Here is a 17,940-nt window from a genome sequence, read left to right on the forward strand (position 1 = left end):
TGCTATCCTGTGTGTTCTTGGTTATTTTGTTGCCTTTATGCTGTTAGAACTATGCATCACAAACTGGCCTGCCAGCAAATGTTTTTGAAGTCGTTTACACGTTTTCCTGTAAAAGTATTGGTATCATGTTTCGGATTTTCGTAAGGAAAGAAGTGTTAATTCTAAGGGCTCGTTTTTTTCTTTGTTATACACAATATCAATCAGCGCTAACAGCACTTCCTTGGCGTTATTGTCTGTTAGTGCTGATTAATATTGATTTTCGTAAGCTAGTTTTCAGATTCCAGCTTCGGTATTCGCCTGCATTTATACAGTACTGTTAACTGTGCCATAAGACATTATTAATTTATGTACATTTGAAGGGCCCCTGCGCGATACTGGAGAGCACTAGAGTACCTAATTAACGTCCTAACCCGTAGAATATATTTATGCTTGCATTGCAGACTACAATGACCGGCTCGCGCTCCATGCGTCTCGGTACCGCCGCAATAAATGGCGGCAGCCCTAATACCCGTCCACTGAATTCCTATGAATGAGCACTGTCGTTTGTCGGAATATTATTTCAAAGTTAGGAGAAAAAAAACGCAATATTTTTATGTGAGATGTACTTCTGTACACTCTCACAACAGTGAAAATGGAGTGTGTGCTAATAGACATCATGTAGCGCGAAAAGGCAAAACGAACACACACAACCACAAACCACTGGCGCTTCGTGTAGGCACGTTCTGTCTAAGTTCCGACAGTCAATGACAACTTCTGCGCGTATTACCAGTGCCGTTCGTTAGAGCCTCATTCAAGAATTTCGATGGCACTTGCACAGCGAGCACTTGCTGTTACTCACAGCATTGCTGAAATTTTCTTAGAAATATAAATCCTTAAGGCGGTGAATGTGAACGTTCGCACAGGTGGCCAACTTACACACATTTCGCTGTCACAATGTTTTCGTTATAATGATATCGCGCCAGCTGCACGGGTGCACTCGACCTACGGGCGTACAAGAGCGACACGGATAGAGTCTTTGAAAGCTGGCTACACTTACGACAGGTCAAGGTTCCGAAGCAACGCCGCGGGCCGTGCCATGATGGAGCGCTTCAGCTCGGACACATCCGTGTTACGCAACGTCACGCTCTCCAGGTTGGCGAGTGCCGCCAGCCACCAGTCATCCAGGTGCCCCACAAGAGCAGTGTCGATGGTCACGTGACGCATTCCAATGGGCAGCAAACCAAAGTCACTTGTCAGATTGAGGACCGCATTTACAACGGTCAGAGAACGCAGACTCTCCATATCGGCAAGTATGGCCCACGATGGTGGCAAGCTGCTGTGGCCACTGAAGGTCACGTTCTCAACAGAGGAACGGAGGCCGGAGAATGGATTATCCTCCTCGGTGAACTCGAACGCCTCAACGGTGACATTACTGAGCTCGAGTGAAGTAGCACTGACATCAGCAAATGCACCTGCGGGAAACCGGTCTAGCCGACTGTCCCGCAACACAAACGAGAGTTTGGGCCGCGACAACGGTCGTTGGATATAGTGCTCAAAGTCCACGGCGCTGCCAAAGTCCGCGCAGGTCACCGACGCAGTCGTATTGCGACTCGCGATGTGGCAGGACGGCGAACCGAGTGCCGCGCCCACAAGAAACAGCCAAGCGAGTGCTCCGCGTGACATGCTGGTGCCAGACTGTCTAACGAAGCCGACCGTCTGCGGCTGGCGCGCAACCAGATAAGGGTGCCCCCTATCTCGGCTGACCGCGAAATACGTGCAAGTCTCCGGTTGCCGACATGGGACACCACGGGCTGCTGCGCTGGTGGGCGTCACGGGAAGCAGGTGCAACGTTGCAAGCGTAAGCACGGAACGTCAACTCGCTGTGGTATCTTTCTGTGCGTCACATATGGTGAGCGCGCAACAATCGAAGCGTTGAGGATGCTGTGCCGTTCATGTGCGTATCCATATTTCTAGCCTGTTTCGTGACACAAATCAGAAAGTTTGTCAAGTTGAGTTGAGTTGAGTTGGGTTTTGTGGCGCAAGAGCGACTAAGGCTATGCTTTAGCAGAACAGACTGTCGGGCTAGTTGGTTATGCATGAACGCTAAAAGAATAAGCGCTAATATTGACGAGCACAAAAAGGAGAACAGACAAGGAGCGACCGTCGTTTGTCTGTTCTCCTTTTTGTGTTCGTCAATATTAGCGCTTATTCTTTTAGTGTTGAAGGCTATGCTGCGCCACACACATGGTGGGGAAAGATAAAAGCCTATAGCGAACAACACTATGGCCATGACTATGAAATGTGTGCACGGCGATGACAAATGAGGTATAATGAATGGTGTAAGAGAGGGCTAAGAGAACTAGTTGCGTAAACGCGTGATTATATATATATATATATATATATATATATATATATATATATATATATATATATATTGTAGAGAAGCATTGGAACGTTGTAATAGGCCGTCCTCTCCAGCGCCTCCTAGTGGGTCGCCCTCTTCGCCTCTTCTCGGAGAGCACGCCCCTCGTGCTCGTGAGAGTCTGTGCTCCGTCGTGGCTGTTGTGCATCGTCGCCGTCAATCCAGCCATGACTATGTAATGTGTGCACGGCGATGACAAATGAGGTATAATGAATGGCGTAAGAGAGGGCTAAGAGAACTAGTTGCGTAAACGCGTGATTATATATATATATATATATATATATATATATATATATATATATATATATATATATATATATATATATATATATTCTAAAATTGTCCACGTGATGCGTGGCGTGGTTAATGTGTATGGATGGTGCACGGGGTTCTCTTGTTGAAACCGAGAAGGCGTTTACCTAACACAACAGCCCTGCCCACGTCCCTATGCCAAAGGGCCGGGAGGCAAGTGCCTCATTTCAAATTCCTGCTGCAGCAAGGGTCTCGCCGTGTTGCAGGTCGCATTAACTGAGTTTTGCCAATCTGGTAAGGGAAGCATAGTTGGTCGTAATTAAAGATTTTAGCAATTCTGCTTCGTCCAAAAACTTGATCATATTAGCCAGGGGTATTATCGGGTCATCTCCTAAGATTAAAATTGTATGAAATTGAACGTTTAACTTGTAAAACATAAGAAAATGTTTTCGTATTAACGGTTCCTTATGTGTAGTACTGTAATTTGCTCCTTGCATTTATCGCATATTGCTGGTTCTTCATCTGCCAGCATCCCCAACGAGTACGTTGACCTCTGAAACACGCAGCTCTTTTGCCGTTGCTGCTAGTTGGCCCGCCCTTTCACGTGTGTATGGCCTATTCGATGTCAGCACAGAACTGCATCAGTAAAATGTTCTTGATGAAAACACGTCTTCCATTCACAAAGGACAGGTGTAATTAGGTGCAGTTTGCTGTTTTGTTGCGATTTTCTTTCATGCTGCCAACGAGAGGTAATGGCCCAGCGAACTGCTTTAATCGCATCCCCAACGAGTACGTTGACCTCTGAAACACGCAGCTCTTTTGCCGTTGCTGCTAGTTGGCCCGCCCTTTCATTACCTGTGATCCCAACGTCACTCGGGACCCAACAGAAGTGTATGGCGTGGTCGTCAGTTAAGGGAGATAACACGTTTAAAATATCACCTATAAAGTGCTCATACTGAGATATCGAATTTATGGATCTTCGGCCAATGCCGCCTACCAAACACAGCAACACCACTCTGTTGTCATACGATGGGATCATCATCGGACACATAGGCGTCATCAGCCAAGAAGTGGTCTTCAGTGACAGACGCCAGCACTTGACCTTCTGCGTCTCCAAGAAAGGAAGACAGGCACCACTTGGGCTCAAGGCGAGTGAAATGCTCGGGCTAGTTACCAGGACAGTCGACGCAGGTGCAGCAAACAGCTCCGAACAAGCAATGCCAGAATTCGGCGAACTATTCGAAGGTACCGGCTGCGTGCAACGACACTACACGATGGTTATCTCCGCGGATGCTGTCCCAGTGGTTAAAGCCGCCCGCCGAGTCCCGTTAGCCCTGAAGGAACCACATCGCAGCGAGCTGAAGCGGATGGAGCAAGCGGGCATTGTCACCAAGGTGAATGAGGCAACTGAATGTGTAAGCCTATCGGTAATTGTCAAGAAAAAAGATGGAAAGTTAAGGGTCTGCATGGATCCCAGGGCAATCAACGCTAACATAAAACGGGAGCATTACGAGATGCCAAGACAGGAAGACATTGAGGCGGAACTAGCTGGTGCAAAGGTGTTCAGTCGGCTTGACGCGAAAGCTGGTTTTCACCAAGTGCCTCTAGACGAAAAAAACATCAAGAATTTGCACGTTCGCCACTCCTTTTGGGGGGCATCAGTTTTTGCGGATGCCTTTTGGAATTGCGTCAGCATCAGAAGTATTTCAAAAGACTCTTGGCAAAATATTTGACTCCTTGCCGGGCGTTCATGTGTATGTAGATGACGTTTTGATTTGGGGAACCTCGCAGGAACAACATGACCAGCGCTTGAGATCAGTCCTCAAAGCTGCAAGGCAATCTGGGCTGAAGCTGAACGCCGAGAAGTGCAAGGTTGGTGTTCAAGAAATCGAATTTCTGGGGGATATTATCTCGAAAGACGGTATAAAACCCAACCGACGGCTGATCGAGTGTGTGAAACAGACACCCACGCCGACAGATAAACAGGAAGTGCAGCGTCTTTTGGGCGTAGCCAATTATTTTTCCAACTACCTGCCCTCCTTGTCGCACAGGACGGCTTCCTTGCGCAGCCTAATCAAGCATGATGCAGCATTTGCATGGACCCCAAACTACACGCATGAATGGAAGAGTATCTGCGGCAGTCTTAACGAACAGCCACTGCTTGCAATCTTTGACCCTCAATAATAGCGAAAGTTGGGCTAGTTGGTGGTTCATGCGTGGGATATAAAAACAGCGCAAAATATAGACAAGGACAGAGGAAGAGACGACACCGCGCTGAACTCGCAACTAAAATTTATTGGAAAGTACACGCACATATATCAAGCATTCGACCCGGTCACGTGGCAAACCAAAGGCGTCTGCGCAGCATAGCAAACAAGGTACGAAACATGCCTAATCATTGTGAACATCAACACGTGTGTAACAACCGAGAAAAAGCAAAAGCACCACCTTCATACTCTCCAAGAAACATGCGCAACAGTCCATAACAAACTAATAATCACTTTAACATGGCAGCGCTGAACCCAGGTACCGAACCTCCTTTTCACCAAGGGCCACAGACGGCTTACTTACACACCTTTCCCCCTCCCTTTCAATGAAAAAAGCCTCCATCACTTCCCTAGTGCATTTGTCCCGATGCCCAAACAAACAAGGTGGTATGAAGGTGGTGTTTTTGCTTTTTCTCGGTTGTTACACACGTGTTGATGTTCACAATGATTAGGCATGTTTCGTACCTTGTTTGCTATGCTGCGCAGACGCCTTTGGTTTGCCACGTGACCGGGTCGAATGCTTGATATATGTGCGTGTACTTTCCAATAAAGTTTAGTTGCGAGTTCAGCGCGGTGTCGTCTCTTCCTCTGTCCTTGTCTATATTTGGCGCTGTTTTTATATCCCAAGCTTTGACCCTCAGAAGGAAGCGAAAGTGACGTCAGACGCATCAATCTGTGATTTTGGCTCCGCTCTCATGCAGTATCACGGAAGCGAATGGTGTCCTGTGCCGTACGCTTCAAGGGTGCTGACTGACGCGGAGCAGCGTTATTCACAGATTGAAAAGGAAGCATTAGCAGTGACGTTCAGGTGCCAAAAATTTGACTACTTCGTCTATGGTCGACAGATAATGTTGAATACCGATCATCGGCCGTTGATGGCTATAGCTCAAAAAGCAATCGCTGATATGCCGCCTCGATTACAAAGGTTTTTTCTGCGCCTGCTCAAGTATGATTATGTTCTTCGCTACGTCCCAGGAAAAGAACTCATCTTGGCGGACATGCTGTCGCGAGCCACAACCGTGAAGCCGGACCAGGACGATGCGTACACTGACGCCGACGTGGAAATACATGCCGTAAGTACGGTTACGGCTCTGGTTGGCGATGTCGCACTGAAGCAGCTAAACGAGGAAACTGAAACGGATCCCTATTTACGTTCCGTAATACAGGCCATTCGCGCTGGCGACATTGTTGAAGGAGAGCTGAAACCTTTCACAGGTGAACTGTCAGGTAGTGAAAGGCATCTTACTGAAAGGTACCAAAGTGATATTGCCCGTGTCCATGAGGAGCCACATGATGGGACGAGTCCACGCAGGCCACATGGGTCTCAATAAATGTAAGGCAAGGGCAAGAAGATTAATTTTTTGGCAGAACATTAATGCAGATATCACAGACATGGTCCATAGGTGTGCTGTGTGCCAACGCTATGCCTATAGTCAGGCTGACGAACCGCTTATGATGAGACCAGCACCAAAATACCCATGATATAGGGCTGGGGTCGACCTGTTCGAGTACGGAGGAAAGTCGTATCCGTCCATGTATGACGCTCTTTCTAATTTTCCAGACGTGGATGAGCTGTGTGACAGATCGGCGACGACAGTCATCGACAAGCTGGGCGCCATATTTTCGAGATATGGTATTCCATATGAGGTGTATACAGATAATGGACCCGAATTCAGCAGCCGCGACTTCAGCCGGTTTGCAAGCAAGTATGACCTCAGATATGTCACCTCAAGCCCGGAGTTCCCAAGGTCCAACGGACTAGCAGAGAAGGGCGTGCAAGTAGCTAAAAGAATTTTGAAGAAAACAAGACGCACGAGAAGATTTCTGGCTGGGCCTCCTGAGCTACAGGTCAACACCCTTAGAAGATCGACGATCGCCCGGAGAACTACTCCAAGGAAGGCGATTAAGGTCGAGACTTCCAGATTTCAGTGACCAGAAGACAACGCAAGTGTGGAAACGTGTTAAAAATGATCATTCCAAACGGGATCTGCCACCACTGGACAAGGGACAGACTGTTAGCATCAAGAAAAAGTATTGGTCACGGAAAGCGAAAGTGGTCAAGCAGGTGTATACAAGATCGCATGAAGTCTTGACAGAAGACAACAAAAGACTTCGTCGGAACAGGTAACATCTTCTCCCCAGAAGCGAAGCTTTCAACCAGGGTGCCCTGGAAAGTGAACCTAGTACTGACGATGTCCAACACACTGCACCTGCTACGCCCAACCTGTTTAATGCACCACTGCACCATTACGAAGATACAGCCGCCAGTCCAGGCCACCGCAACGCCTACAATACGACTCAATAAGCAAGCGCAATAAAGAACTAGGCGTTCTTTCGCCCGTCAGCATCCCAGCCTCGTCGATGCCTCACACACGCCCATAACACACGGAACTTTACACTAGGGATCTGGGAAAAAGAGACCCTTTAAAATGAGCCCCCGTGGGCTCATTCGACACCAAATCTTCATGATGTAGCACGAAATGTAGAAACTAGATATTCGTCATGTAACAACATGTTCGTCATGTAAGACGAAATGGTCGTCATGTAAGGAAATGCTCGCCATGTAAATAAACCACGTTAAGTTTCCCTTCAGTCTCTTCATGCTGCCTCTGCATCTTGCTCCCGAGTCTTCGGTGCCTGAAAAGGCCGGTCGCAACAGTGGGTAACCTGCCGCCTGCAACCGCGCAACCTGTTGCTCAGAGCTATTCTGCATTAAGTGTCAGGACGATTTCTTTAAAGAATTTAGAAGGCGCATACGTGCAATGGACCCCTTTACTACTTTGGTGTGTGCTGAAGAGAAAGGCAACAATGGTTTCCCCCTCCTGGGCTCATAAAACCAACAGACATGGTTATCCATAAACTGTATTGTCAGGACAAGAAACATAAGAAGATTGTAAATAAAGCTGGCATAAGGGTGGTTATATCTGCAGCAGAGAAACTGTCTAGACTGTGCAGTGAAACTTGCCCTGTTCCTAAAGAAAAAATCACAGCATATCCACGGGGTGAATGATGATGAGTGGGGCGAAGCTACGGAGGGAATCATCTGTAAACCGTGAAACTCTTCCGTGAAATGCGCCCAGTACATAATATAAAGAGTGTGAAACATCGTGTATATATTAAACATCAAACTTTTATTGTACTGTTGGTTTACGTGGTCCCTTCATTATCACTTGTGATCGGTGAAATGCAAGGAAGAAGTCCACTCCCGAGCGAAAGAGCGCCAAGAGCGACCGCATTCCCCGCTCGCCCTGTGCGAATTAAAGGCAAGGCTAGAGGGAAGACAGGACGCGCGTTCCACGACGCCAGGTCGGTAGCATGCCCAACGAAAGCCAACGGAACGCGATCGTGCAAGTGCTCCGGCTTCGCATCGCCTCATGGTTCCATTTAGCGTCCCAAAACCAAACATATTGCTCAAGGTGTGCCTTGCGTTTTTCGTAGAAATAATTTCTTTATCATGTACACTAAGACGAAAAGTTGAAAGCTCACTAGAGTGTATCGCCCGCAAAGTATGTCTTTTAGTGTGATTTAACTCTCGTACGGCAGGGTCCTCGCGCCGTTGCCGGTCCACCTCACCCGTTGACGATCGGGCGAGGTGGCTACATGCAACTACTACCCTACTACTACTACACTTTAAGAAAAACATCTGGCGTTCTTTCGTTCTGCTTTTACAAAACATCTGGCGTCTTTCGTTGGTTTATTTCATCAATCAACGGCGTTTTGAACAAAATTTTTATTGTTTAATCACGCACAGGAGAAATCTCACCAGGCACTACCTTGGAGGTAAACAATGGCTGCTAATGGCAATGAGAGACAGAAGAAGTCGGCTTTTAGCTAACACTTACACTTCTACTTCTACTAACGTTTCCTACTGGAACATGCCAATGGCTGCTAATGGGGAATGAGAGACAGAAGAATTCGGCTTTTAGTTAACGCGCACGCTGCGAATTTTTTATTGTTCAACAACGCACAGGAGAAATCTCCCACCGGCACCACCTTGGAGGTCAAAGCGTAAGACTTGTTACTCACTACTACGACCACTACGAGGGACGAACGGGTGCCGCCTTAAGGAGCTTCGCCCCTAAAAAAGAGTTGCAAAATCAACCATCGCAATGACCATGCTACGTGTGCACAGACGGTTGCGTATAGAATATCCTTGTCGTGTGGCCGCGCATACGTTGGACAAACTGAAAGGTGTATCAATGAGCGGGTAAAGAACATGATAATAAGGTGCAGAAATGCGCGGATGGCCACCTGGCTATCCACTGCAACAATCGTGGTTGCGTGCCGTACTTTGATAACACTTGCATTTTCTATCGCGACAGGGATATGCTAACTAGATTGATAGTTGAAGCTGAAGAAGTGAATCGGGATGATTTTGATTGTGTGAGAGCACCGTCTGTCACGCTTACAGAGAAAGAACTTCGTTTTTGGGATGGTGTGTTAGGCAATAAAGAATGAGTGATGACTGGTATTACACGTGGGCTTCTTTGTTTAAGAGGCTGGGTCCGAGCTAGTTGGTACACTGACATTATGAAACCGTTAAGCGCACAAAGACGGGAACAAGAAGACGACACACAGAGCGCTACTTCCAACTGATGTTTATTGCAACACAAAAACGCCATATATGTAGTCTCTTCACTCAAATTGGCTACTGCGCATGTTTGAGAACTGAGCTATCAGCTTCTATCTTATTCCTACACTCTCCTCTCTCCCTTTTTTTCTTTTTTTTCCGCTAACGATAACAGGCTTTGTTAGCGCGCGCATGGTAACTGGGCGGTACAGAAAGAGCACTTGAATCACACCAAGCATTTCTTTAACAAGAATCATAAAGGCAAAACCAACAGGCTGAAAAGGTGACGTACCAAAAATGAACAAGGGTATTACAAATGCTGGCCAGCATAAATGAACAGGAATGAAAAACAACTGCGGCTAAACAATGGAAGTCGTCAAAAGGTAAAAACGGTATGAAAACAGAAGTCGTGAGAAGGTAAAACAGTATAAAAAGATGTAAAAAGAATGGAACGTTATGGAACGTTCGAGATGGAACGTTATGTAGGCACATTTACCACCCTCTCGGTAACCAATGGGTTCCAGTCGTCCCTCGTTCACTTCGTCTCCAGGTTTTACAAGCCCTGCACGACGACCCGACAGCTGGCCACTTGGGTTTTCACAATATAAAAAAGGACCTTTAAAAGGTTAAAAATCCTAAAACGTAAGAGCGAAACTAAGTAAAAGTCACTGGTTTTGCAAAAACGCCAGCTCTTTCTTCGAAAGCGATACAGATGGCATGCTAACACAACTGGGTCCGAGCTGTTCTATGCATGATGCCTCATGAATTTCCCGAGCAATCTGGTCTCGGTATTTCCTGATCACGACAGTCTGGTCAAGAAAGGCAGAGCAACCGCAAGTTGCACAATGTAAGGCCATGTTGCTGCCTGACTTTTGCTTCAAATTGTTGGCATGTTCTCGTAGGCGATCATTGATACATCGGCCAGTTTGGCCGATGTAAACACGTCCACATGAGAGCGGAACCTTATACACGACTCTGCATTTGCAGGACACGAACCTCGTGGCGTGTTTCTTGCTGCATATGTCAGGCTTTTCGCTGCTCACGTTCACACGCTTGCACAGGCCTCCAAGTTTGTTGGGGGCGGAGAACACCACCCTGACACCTCAGTTGGAAGTAGCGCTCTGTGCGTCGTCTTCTTGTTTCCGTCTTTGTGCGCTTAACGGTTTCATAACTTCTTTGTTTGTTTTGTCTACATTCTTTTACCTTTATATATGTTCGCTTTTCCAAATAAAAGCTTACTTGCAGTTAATCGCTTGTGTAGTGTCTTTCTTTCGTGCTGTCCCTGCGTGTAGTTTTGCGCTTCCTACGAAGATAAATAACAGCTCAACAGAGTTAGAATACGGACAGGAAGAAGACAGCGCTGAACTGACAACTCAATTTATTGTTTTAACACTGTTGCGTATTCTAAACCTGTTGCGCTGTTATATATTTTACGGCGAATCCACCAACTAGCGAAACTGGCGATTTCGCTTCACCCAAAATTTGGCTAGATCACTGTTCGTCTACATTGAGCAACCATGATCATTATTTCTGCTTGTTTCTTGTGCTCGAATCAACATTCTCACCCGCGAAGCTCGTATTAAATTTAGTGATGGAACGGGGTTTGTTTACGTAAACAGCACTTTGGAGCAGGAGGCCTATGGACGGCAGGCGGCGACAACTCACACAAGAATCACAGTGATGCAAATATTCCAGCCGCATCTTGATGAGGCGGTAGAAGGGCAAATGGCAGCGATGTTATGTAGCGATGACTGAAAACGTTCCATGGCGTGGACACAGCGGTAAAGCCAGAAAGTTCGTTGCCTGGCCTGAACAGCTTGACAATGCGTTCATTCACACCTGCATAAACGATTTGCGGCTTGCGCCGAAAAGCTGTTTCCGAGCTCAATCCTCCTCGCAGCGAGCATGCGGCGAGCGCTCGTAGCGCCACACATCCTTGCCTACGATGTCTGTTGCTGCCTGTGAAGCCGCGTTCGCCGTAGACGCTGTGCCAATGGCGGTAATGACGTCACGTCTGACGTTGCCGGAAGTGACATTTGTTTAGGCGCTCACATAGAGTTAGTACAGACTCTAGAGGAAAAGCTCCCCATAGTGTCCATGCATTGGAATCCCTGACCAAAAGGGCGCCGCCATTACTGTACCATGCGAGCGTTACCAGCCCCTGAGACGCACGCGAGACTTGACGGTGGTATTACGTTTTCATAGTAATTAATGAAAATGAGCCCATGTGAAGTCGAGTTGTAAGGATAGGTGTCAACAGAAAGAGCAGAAGACACATTGCGACTCAACTCAGCAGTCAAAAGACGCGCAATCGGCCGCGATCTCGAACTCAAGTGGATATGGTGGCGCCATCTAGCAAAAGTGCTTGCGTACGCATCCTCCTCAGCCTCGAGTTCCGCACACAGTAAAATGCCTAAATGGCCTTGAATCTTATCTAGAAATATTTTCAATAAACGTAAAACAAAGTTTGCATGTTGCTAATTATTGAAAATTCCCGTGTTTGATTTTTATTGACAGTATTACTCACCTTGAATTGTGCTAGCTTTAGCCGATTTGTAAATAAATGCAAAGGCAACAATGACGAAGGTGCAGTAATAGCGGTGTTCTTGTGGACGGCGCTCTTTCGGTCCAGCTTTTCCTCTACAGTCTGCACTACCTCTATGGGCGCTCAGGATGTGGCCACTGCGGCCTCGCCACTGTGCGCGCCTCTTGTTGTGTGTTCCTAGTTACGGTCATTGACTTAGGCGGCACTTCTTGAGGCGTGATTAGTCTTGCAGTACACCATCTTCCAATGCTCCCGCGCATCAGCGATGAATAGCGCCGCAATAGCTTCTCGGCAACACGCGCTGTGGAATGAAGAATCTACTTGAAGATTGTACACAAGGTAAACACACGTGCACAATGTGAACATTGCCGCTACGCCGACGGACGCTCGCAAACAAACGCCGACTCGGCACATCGCCTGAAGACCGGTGGACGTTGCAATGTGTACGCTGTCAGCCTGTTTTCTTGTCAATGCTCGTAAGAATAACGGGCCATGAGTGCTAAATGGACACTGCAGCGCGAGCGGAGTGTCCGGCTGTGTATCCCCATTGGATGGCTGCCGGCATTATCCACTGTGAATATGTTTTGCCAGAAAAAGATGGAGACGGGACGACGCGCTACTAGCAACTGAAATACTTTTATTCAAGAAAGACATATTTATGCCACCATGCAGTCATATGAAACCCAACGAGTCGACAAAAAAAAAAAACCTCGCGCTCAGCATGCCTACGTCAAGTGACGTTCTAGAAAGGCTGACTCCCCCTCGTGCAAACTGATAGAGGGGTGACTGATGTAATCCAGCCCCTCCATCTGGATAACGAAGGCCTCTACAATCTCCCTCTGCACGGAGCCCTTGTGCTTGTAGATTACTGTTGTCTGCTCAAAAGCAATCTTGCAGCTACCTTGATTACACCCATTGCAGTGCAGTGACAGATGGATGAACGGCCTTCCTATTAAAGAGCTGTTGTGCTCTCGCAGACGCACATTGAGGCATCTACCGGCTTGCCGGATAGATGCCTTGCCGCACCGACAGTGGTATTTTGTAAACAACACCGGTAGCGCAAGGGACAAACTACCTTCCATGCTTGATGGCACATCCTCTTTTTTCAGACTGCTGTGGCTTGCTTATTTTCTTACTAAGTGCTGGGCAGATGTAGCCCACCTTATTTTCCGCAGACAACACAACATTAACCCCATATCACAACGTAGCACCAAACGCCTAGAACCACCTCGAACTGAATAAACAGTTGACGCTGAGTATGAGAGGTTCCGGGCTATTCGCCGCCGATCTGAAAGACGTGCTCGTGGGACATTGTCTGCAGATGACATTCGTGATGCCAGGAGAATGCAAAAACAACTCCAACGTCAATTGGATAAGCTAGATAGGAGGCAATGGCGGGCCTTTTGTTCCAAACTTGACGCAAGAAAGCCGCTGTCAAGAATATGGGGTATCGTCTGTAGCCTAAAAACCCCGCCGACTCAACTGCATCCTTTCAGTTCAGTTGCTTTATCTCGCAGCAGCAGCGAGCTGGACGTGGCGGAGGCTTTCTGCTCTAAGGTCACTGCAGTAGTTGCGCAAGCAACCTTGCGTCGTGCAGCCCAAGAGAGTTTAGCGATGACGAGCACCACAGAGGCGGATGAACCTTTTTCGATCATGGAACTGCTTGGAGCATTGGCACTGGTGAACAAGGCGTCATCTCCTGGACCTGACTGAGTTAGCTACGCCGAGTTAACGCATTTAGGCGAGAAGGCGAAGATGCGCCTTCTTGCCATATTTAATGCCAGCTGGAAGAGTGGGTGTCTTGAACCTTGCTTGAAACGAGCTCGTGTCATCTCTATTCTCAAGCCTGGCAAGTCTCTAACGGACTTTAACTCCTATCGTCCCATTGCTCTTCTCAGTTGCGTAGGAAAGCTTATGGAGAATATGGTATTGATGCGCCTGCACTGGTTTCTGATGAACATCAATGCATACCCTCCACAAATGTCCGGATTTCGAAAGGGCCGCAGTAGCATCGACAATGTGATTCGTCTCATTAACTGCTTAAAACTCAGCAAATCTACGGGCAACATCACTATCGGTGTATTCCTCGACATCAAGGGAGCGTTCGATAACGTGACTCACGAGTCCATCCTATACGCCCTGAAGTCTGTCGGAGTTGGCGATCGTATGTAGCGCTGGATCTTGGACTACGTCACTGATCGGTCAGTATACATGTCCACAAAAGAAGGTGACACAGCCCCGCACAGAGTGCATCGAGGAGTTCCCCAGGGCGGTGTTCTAAGTCCGACCTTTTTCAACATCTCTCTCATTGGACTGGAGAAGTGCATCCCTGCATCGGTCGAAATCTCTCTCTATGCAGATGACATCTGTATATGGAGCAGTGGTCGCAACAGACGTGTCCTACGAGCAAGACTACAAAAAGCTCTCCATTCAATCGAAAAATTCTTACTCGTGCGAGGTCTAATGATGTCACCAGAAAAATGTGCCGCCGTTGCTTTTACGAGGCGTGATGTTTCGCGCTATTCGTTAAAGGTAGCGCATTCTCGCATTCGGTATGTGCCAAGTCATAAGTTTCTGGGAGTGACAATCGACAGGCTACTGACATGGACGCCCCAAGTTCGAATATTAAAGGAAAAAGTTGCATCATACACGAGCATCTTCCGCTTGTTATCAAGCAACGCCGGAGGCTGCTCCGTAAGTGCCCTGCTGCGAATGTATACGGCTCTCTGTGAAGGTCTTCTAAGATACAGCCTTCCTGCTTTACATGGCATTTCACAAATCAACATACAAGCGCTGATTGGAGCTCAAGTGAAAACCCTCAGACTGCGTTGGCCTACCAAAAAACACATCAAGTATCGGAACTCTTGCCAAAGCAGACATCTATCAGCTGCAGTGCTTCTGCAGCAGGAGTTTCTTCGAGTCCCCTTGTGTTATGCCACCAGAGTGCCGGGTCATCTGCTTGCTTCAGACAGCGGTCCTGTGGTGCGGAGCTTGCTCCCGCTGCATTATCCAAGCGCATCGAAGCGCCTACGGAGCCATCGTGGAAAATTCCTTCGTGTTCAATAATCACTTTTGTGCCTGGGTTCAAGAACAAGAGACGTTCACCCGGACCAGCACTAACATATTTCACTCTACAGCACGTGGAAAACAATTGCAGGGCTCACCGTCATATTTACACTGATGGCTCTGTTACACCTACATCATCTGCCAATGTCACCATCTCTGCCACTCTTAGTCACCGTACTTCATCTACAGCGACTGAACTGGCTGCACTGCGGGCTGCTTTTAATTACATCGTAGATCAGACAGCTGAGCCTTGCGTCATCTACACCGACTCAAGAGCGGCGCTGCAGTCTCTGAAGTCTCCACGCACGCAGGACCAACTCGTCATGGACATCAAATATCTATGCAACAAAGCCTGCGACCTCCATACCCGCATTGCTCTGCAGTGGATACCTGCCCACTGTGCAATACAAAGCAACGTCGAGGCTGATGACACTGCCAAAGCTGGACATGACGCCTCGAGAAAAATCATCGAGATACCTTTCTCGAGAAAAGATGCGGCGACACTCGTATCGGCACACGCTTGGCGCCTCCAGCGATCCCTCTGGACAGATGCTAATCATCACTATGGGCGGCTTTACAAGATCCACCCATTGTGTAACTTCGATATGCCGCGAGACCTAAACAGACAAGAGGAAACTTGCTTGCACCGCATCAGACTAAACGTCGCATACACCAACTACTTCAGGAGCTAGATTAAGCTGTCGGACTCACCAATGTGCGTCCAATGTAACGTCCAAGAAGATCTGCATCATGTTCTTTGTGAATGCAAGCGATACGCAACACAGAGACAGTTTTTGAAGGCGGCCTTGCATCTTCAACGGGGATCGTGCTTAGAGTTGCGACATGTTCTGGGCCCGTGGCAAATCAGCATTTGTGCGCTACGTGCAACGAAAGCGATGTTGACTTTCTTGCGGGCCACGAGCCTGAACGAAACTTTGTAAACTTGTGTGGCGGTATGTGTTTTACGTTTATCACTGTATATATCATAATCGTCACCCAGCACCTGGAGTAGCATGTCAGGCGAACAGCCAGGCAAACATCTCTAGCTTTTCATTAAAATGTTTATCTCTCTCTCTCTCTCTCCCACACCACGAAGCGACTCTCTTCATGCCGTGTGACAACCAGTGGACATACGGGATTTTTGCCCTCCATTTCTTTCGTGTGGTTCATTCTTGGCTGGAAGGGTCCTAGGCCATAGTTTAATGGATCTTTTTTATTTTTTCACAAGCCCCTGCTATGGCATTATCAGGAAACCCGGCGTCTTTTAGTCTTTTTACCTGCGCGAAAAACTTTTCTGCATGAGATATGGGCATGATCTGTGCAATGCCGATCTTAGGCAAGTCAGCGCAATACCATTCTTCACCAGGCGGGAGTGCCCTGAGCTGTAATCTAGAAGCGGCTTCGCGGTCCAAGGGGAAAACATCCAGCACACTTGCTTTTGTTCGAATGAGAGCTGCAATCCCAAAAAACGCAGGTGCCCATTCTTCGGCACTTCGCACGTGAAAGTCAAGCCCTGCCCCTTGTTAGCAAACACACTGAGCACTTCGTCAACCCTCCTATCGAAGCTGACTGAACTAATCAACAGCAAGTAATCGTCCACATATCTGTACACTTTGTGGACCACATCATCAAGGGCAGTTACAAAACCGTTGTCCACTTTTGGCAAAAAAAAATATTGCTCAGCATCGGAGCCTGTTTTGATGCAATAAATACCCAGGATTTCTGGACAAAGCTCTTACCCCCCAGCCGACGTACATGTCTTTATTGTAAACGAAGAGAAACTCTGAAAAACCTTCAACGGATATACCGCATTTCGCCACAAACTTCACTTCATCGTCGTTACATATGCACTCCTTAACACTAGTCAAAAGTTCATCATGAGGCAGTGAATAATATAAGTCTTCAATGTCGATACTAAATCCGGATGTGTTGTCAAGGCGATCTTCTCTGAGCAACTTTACGACTGTTGAGGAGTTCGGAATGATGCGCGGGTCTTCCACTTGCAGTGAGCTCAACTGCGTCTTTAGGTACGTCGACACCGCGAGACACCAGGTACCTCTCTCGGACACAATCGCTCGAAAAGGAAAATCCTGCTTGTGTGTTTTCACTGAAAAAAGTGTCTTCAGTGTTGTGCCTTTCAGCTTTTTCACCTCACTGCGCACCTTTCCCAAGTTTAACCGAAGTAGGAGCTGCCGCACTTTTTTTCCCGCCTCGGATGGCTTCTCCAACAATTCTCGAAAGTTTTTACGCACCGCGGCACCTGGTTTTTCACTGAACACTCCAACAGGAATAACTACAAAGGAGCCTTCTTTGCCTGACAAAAGAGCACTTAAGCCGTTGGTGACAAAAAATTCAATTGCGGAATCGAGACTAAAGCCCCGTTTTTGCCTACCTTCTGACCGCGGCAGATGTTCCACGCACTCTTTCATACACCTAGATTTGTCTTCTTCCTTGACCTTGCTGGACGCCGACCTCGCCAAGGCGACCTTGCCAACAGGCCGTAGGTTTGTCTCCAAACAAAACTTAGGCCCCAGCTTCAGCACTCTCTTGTGTTCCTCAGGAATGTGGACGTCGTCCATGACGACCACCGGCCAGTCGGGAAAGGGCTTTTTCTTTCTTGTCGGCAGTGTGGCACGAACACTGTTCCAGAGTAGCTCCGTGATTTGATGGGCGATTTTTGTCCAACTCCCGAACGCGTGCATTCCACCCTCTTGCCGTTCACACGATACGAGAAGGCAATCCCTGAGGAACCGCACCTGATGCTGCTACTGGGCGCTGAAAATCCTGGAAACACGCCGGCAATGGCCTTCCGAAGGTAGCATCCATCCGAACATCCGTT

At 47.7% G+C, this 17,940-nt stretch overlaps 2 protein-coding genes across 2 annotated transcripts; one reads left to right on the forward strand and one right to left on the reverse strand.

Moving 5' to 3' along the window:
- Positions 1 to 1,032: 1,032 nt before the first annotated feature.
- LOC119383500 (uncharacterized) lies at positions 1,033 to 1,662 on the reverse strand. The gene has a single exon (XM_037651674.1). The coding sequence runs from the start codon at positions 1,660 to 1,662 to the stop codon at positions 1,033 to 1,035; it is 630 nt and encodes a 209-aa protein (XP_037507602.1).
- A 1,974-nt stretch (positions 1,663 to 3,636) lies between these two features.
- LOC125756917 (uncharacterized) lies at positions 3,637 to 6,000 on the forward strand. The gene is made up of 3 exons (XM_049411981.1): positions 3,637 to 4,068; positions 4,445 to 4,525; positions 5,896 to 6,000. The coding sequence occupies exons 1-3, from the start codon at positions 3,640 to 3,642 to the stop codon at positions 5,941 to 5,943; spliced, it is 558 nt and encodes a 185-aa protein (XP_049267938.1). The 5' UTR covers positions 3,637 to 3,639; the 3' UTR covers positions 5,944 to 6,000.
- The last annotated feature ends 11,940 nt before the right edge of the window (positions 6,001 to 17,940 follow it).

This window comes from Rhipicephalus sanguineus, chromosome 1 (genome assembly GCF_013339695.2).
Source record: "Rhipicephalus sanguineus isolate Rsan-2018 chromosome 1, BIME_Rsan_1.4, whole genome shotgun sequence".
Lineage (NCBI taxonomy): Eukaryota > Metazoa > Arthropoda > Arachnida > Ixodida > Ixodidae > Rhipicephalus > Rhipicephalus sanguineus.

Coding starts and splice junctions, on each gene's coding strand:
- LOC119383500 (XM_037651674.1), bottom strand. CDS start 1,662: ATGTCACGCGGAGCACTCGCTTGGCTGTTTCTTGTGGGCGCGGCACTC.
- LOC125756917 (XM_049411981.1), top strand. CDS start 3,640: ATGCCGCCTACCAAACACAGCAACACCACTCTGTTGTCATACGATGGG. Junction 4,069..4,444: donor TGAATGAGGCAACTGAATGT/GTAAGCCTATCG, acceptor GGAACCTCGCAG/GAACAACATGACCAGCGCTT. Junction 4,526..5,895: donor TGAACGCCGAGAAGTGCAAG/GTTGGTGTTCAA, acceptor GCTACGTCCCAG/GAAAAGAACTCATCTTGGCG.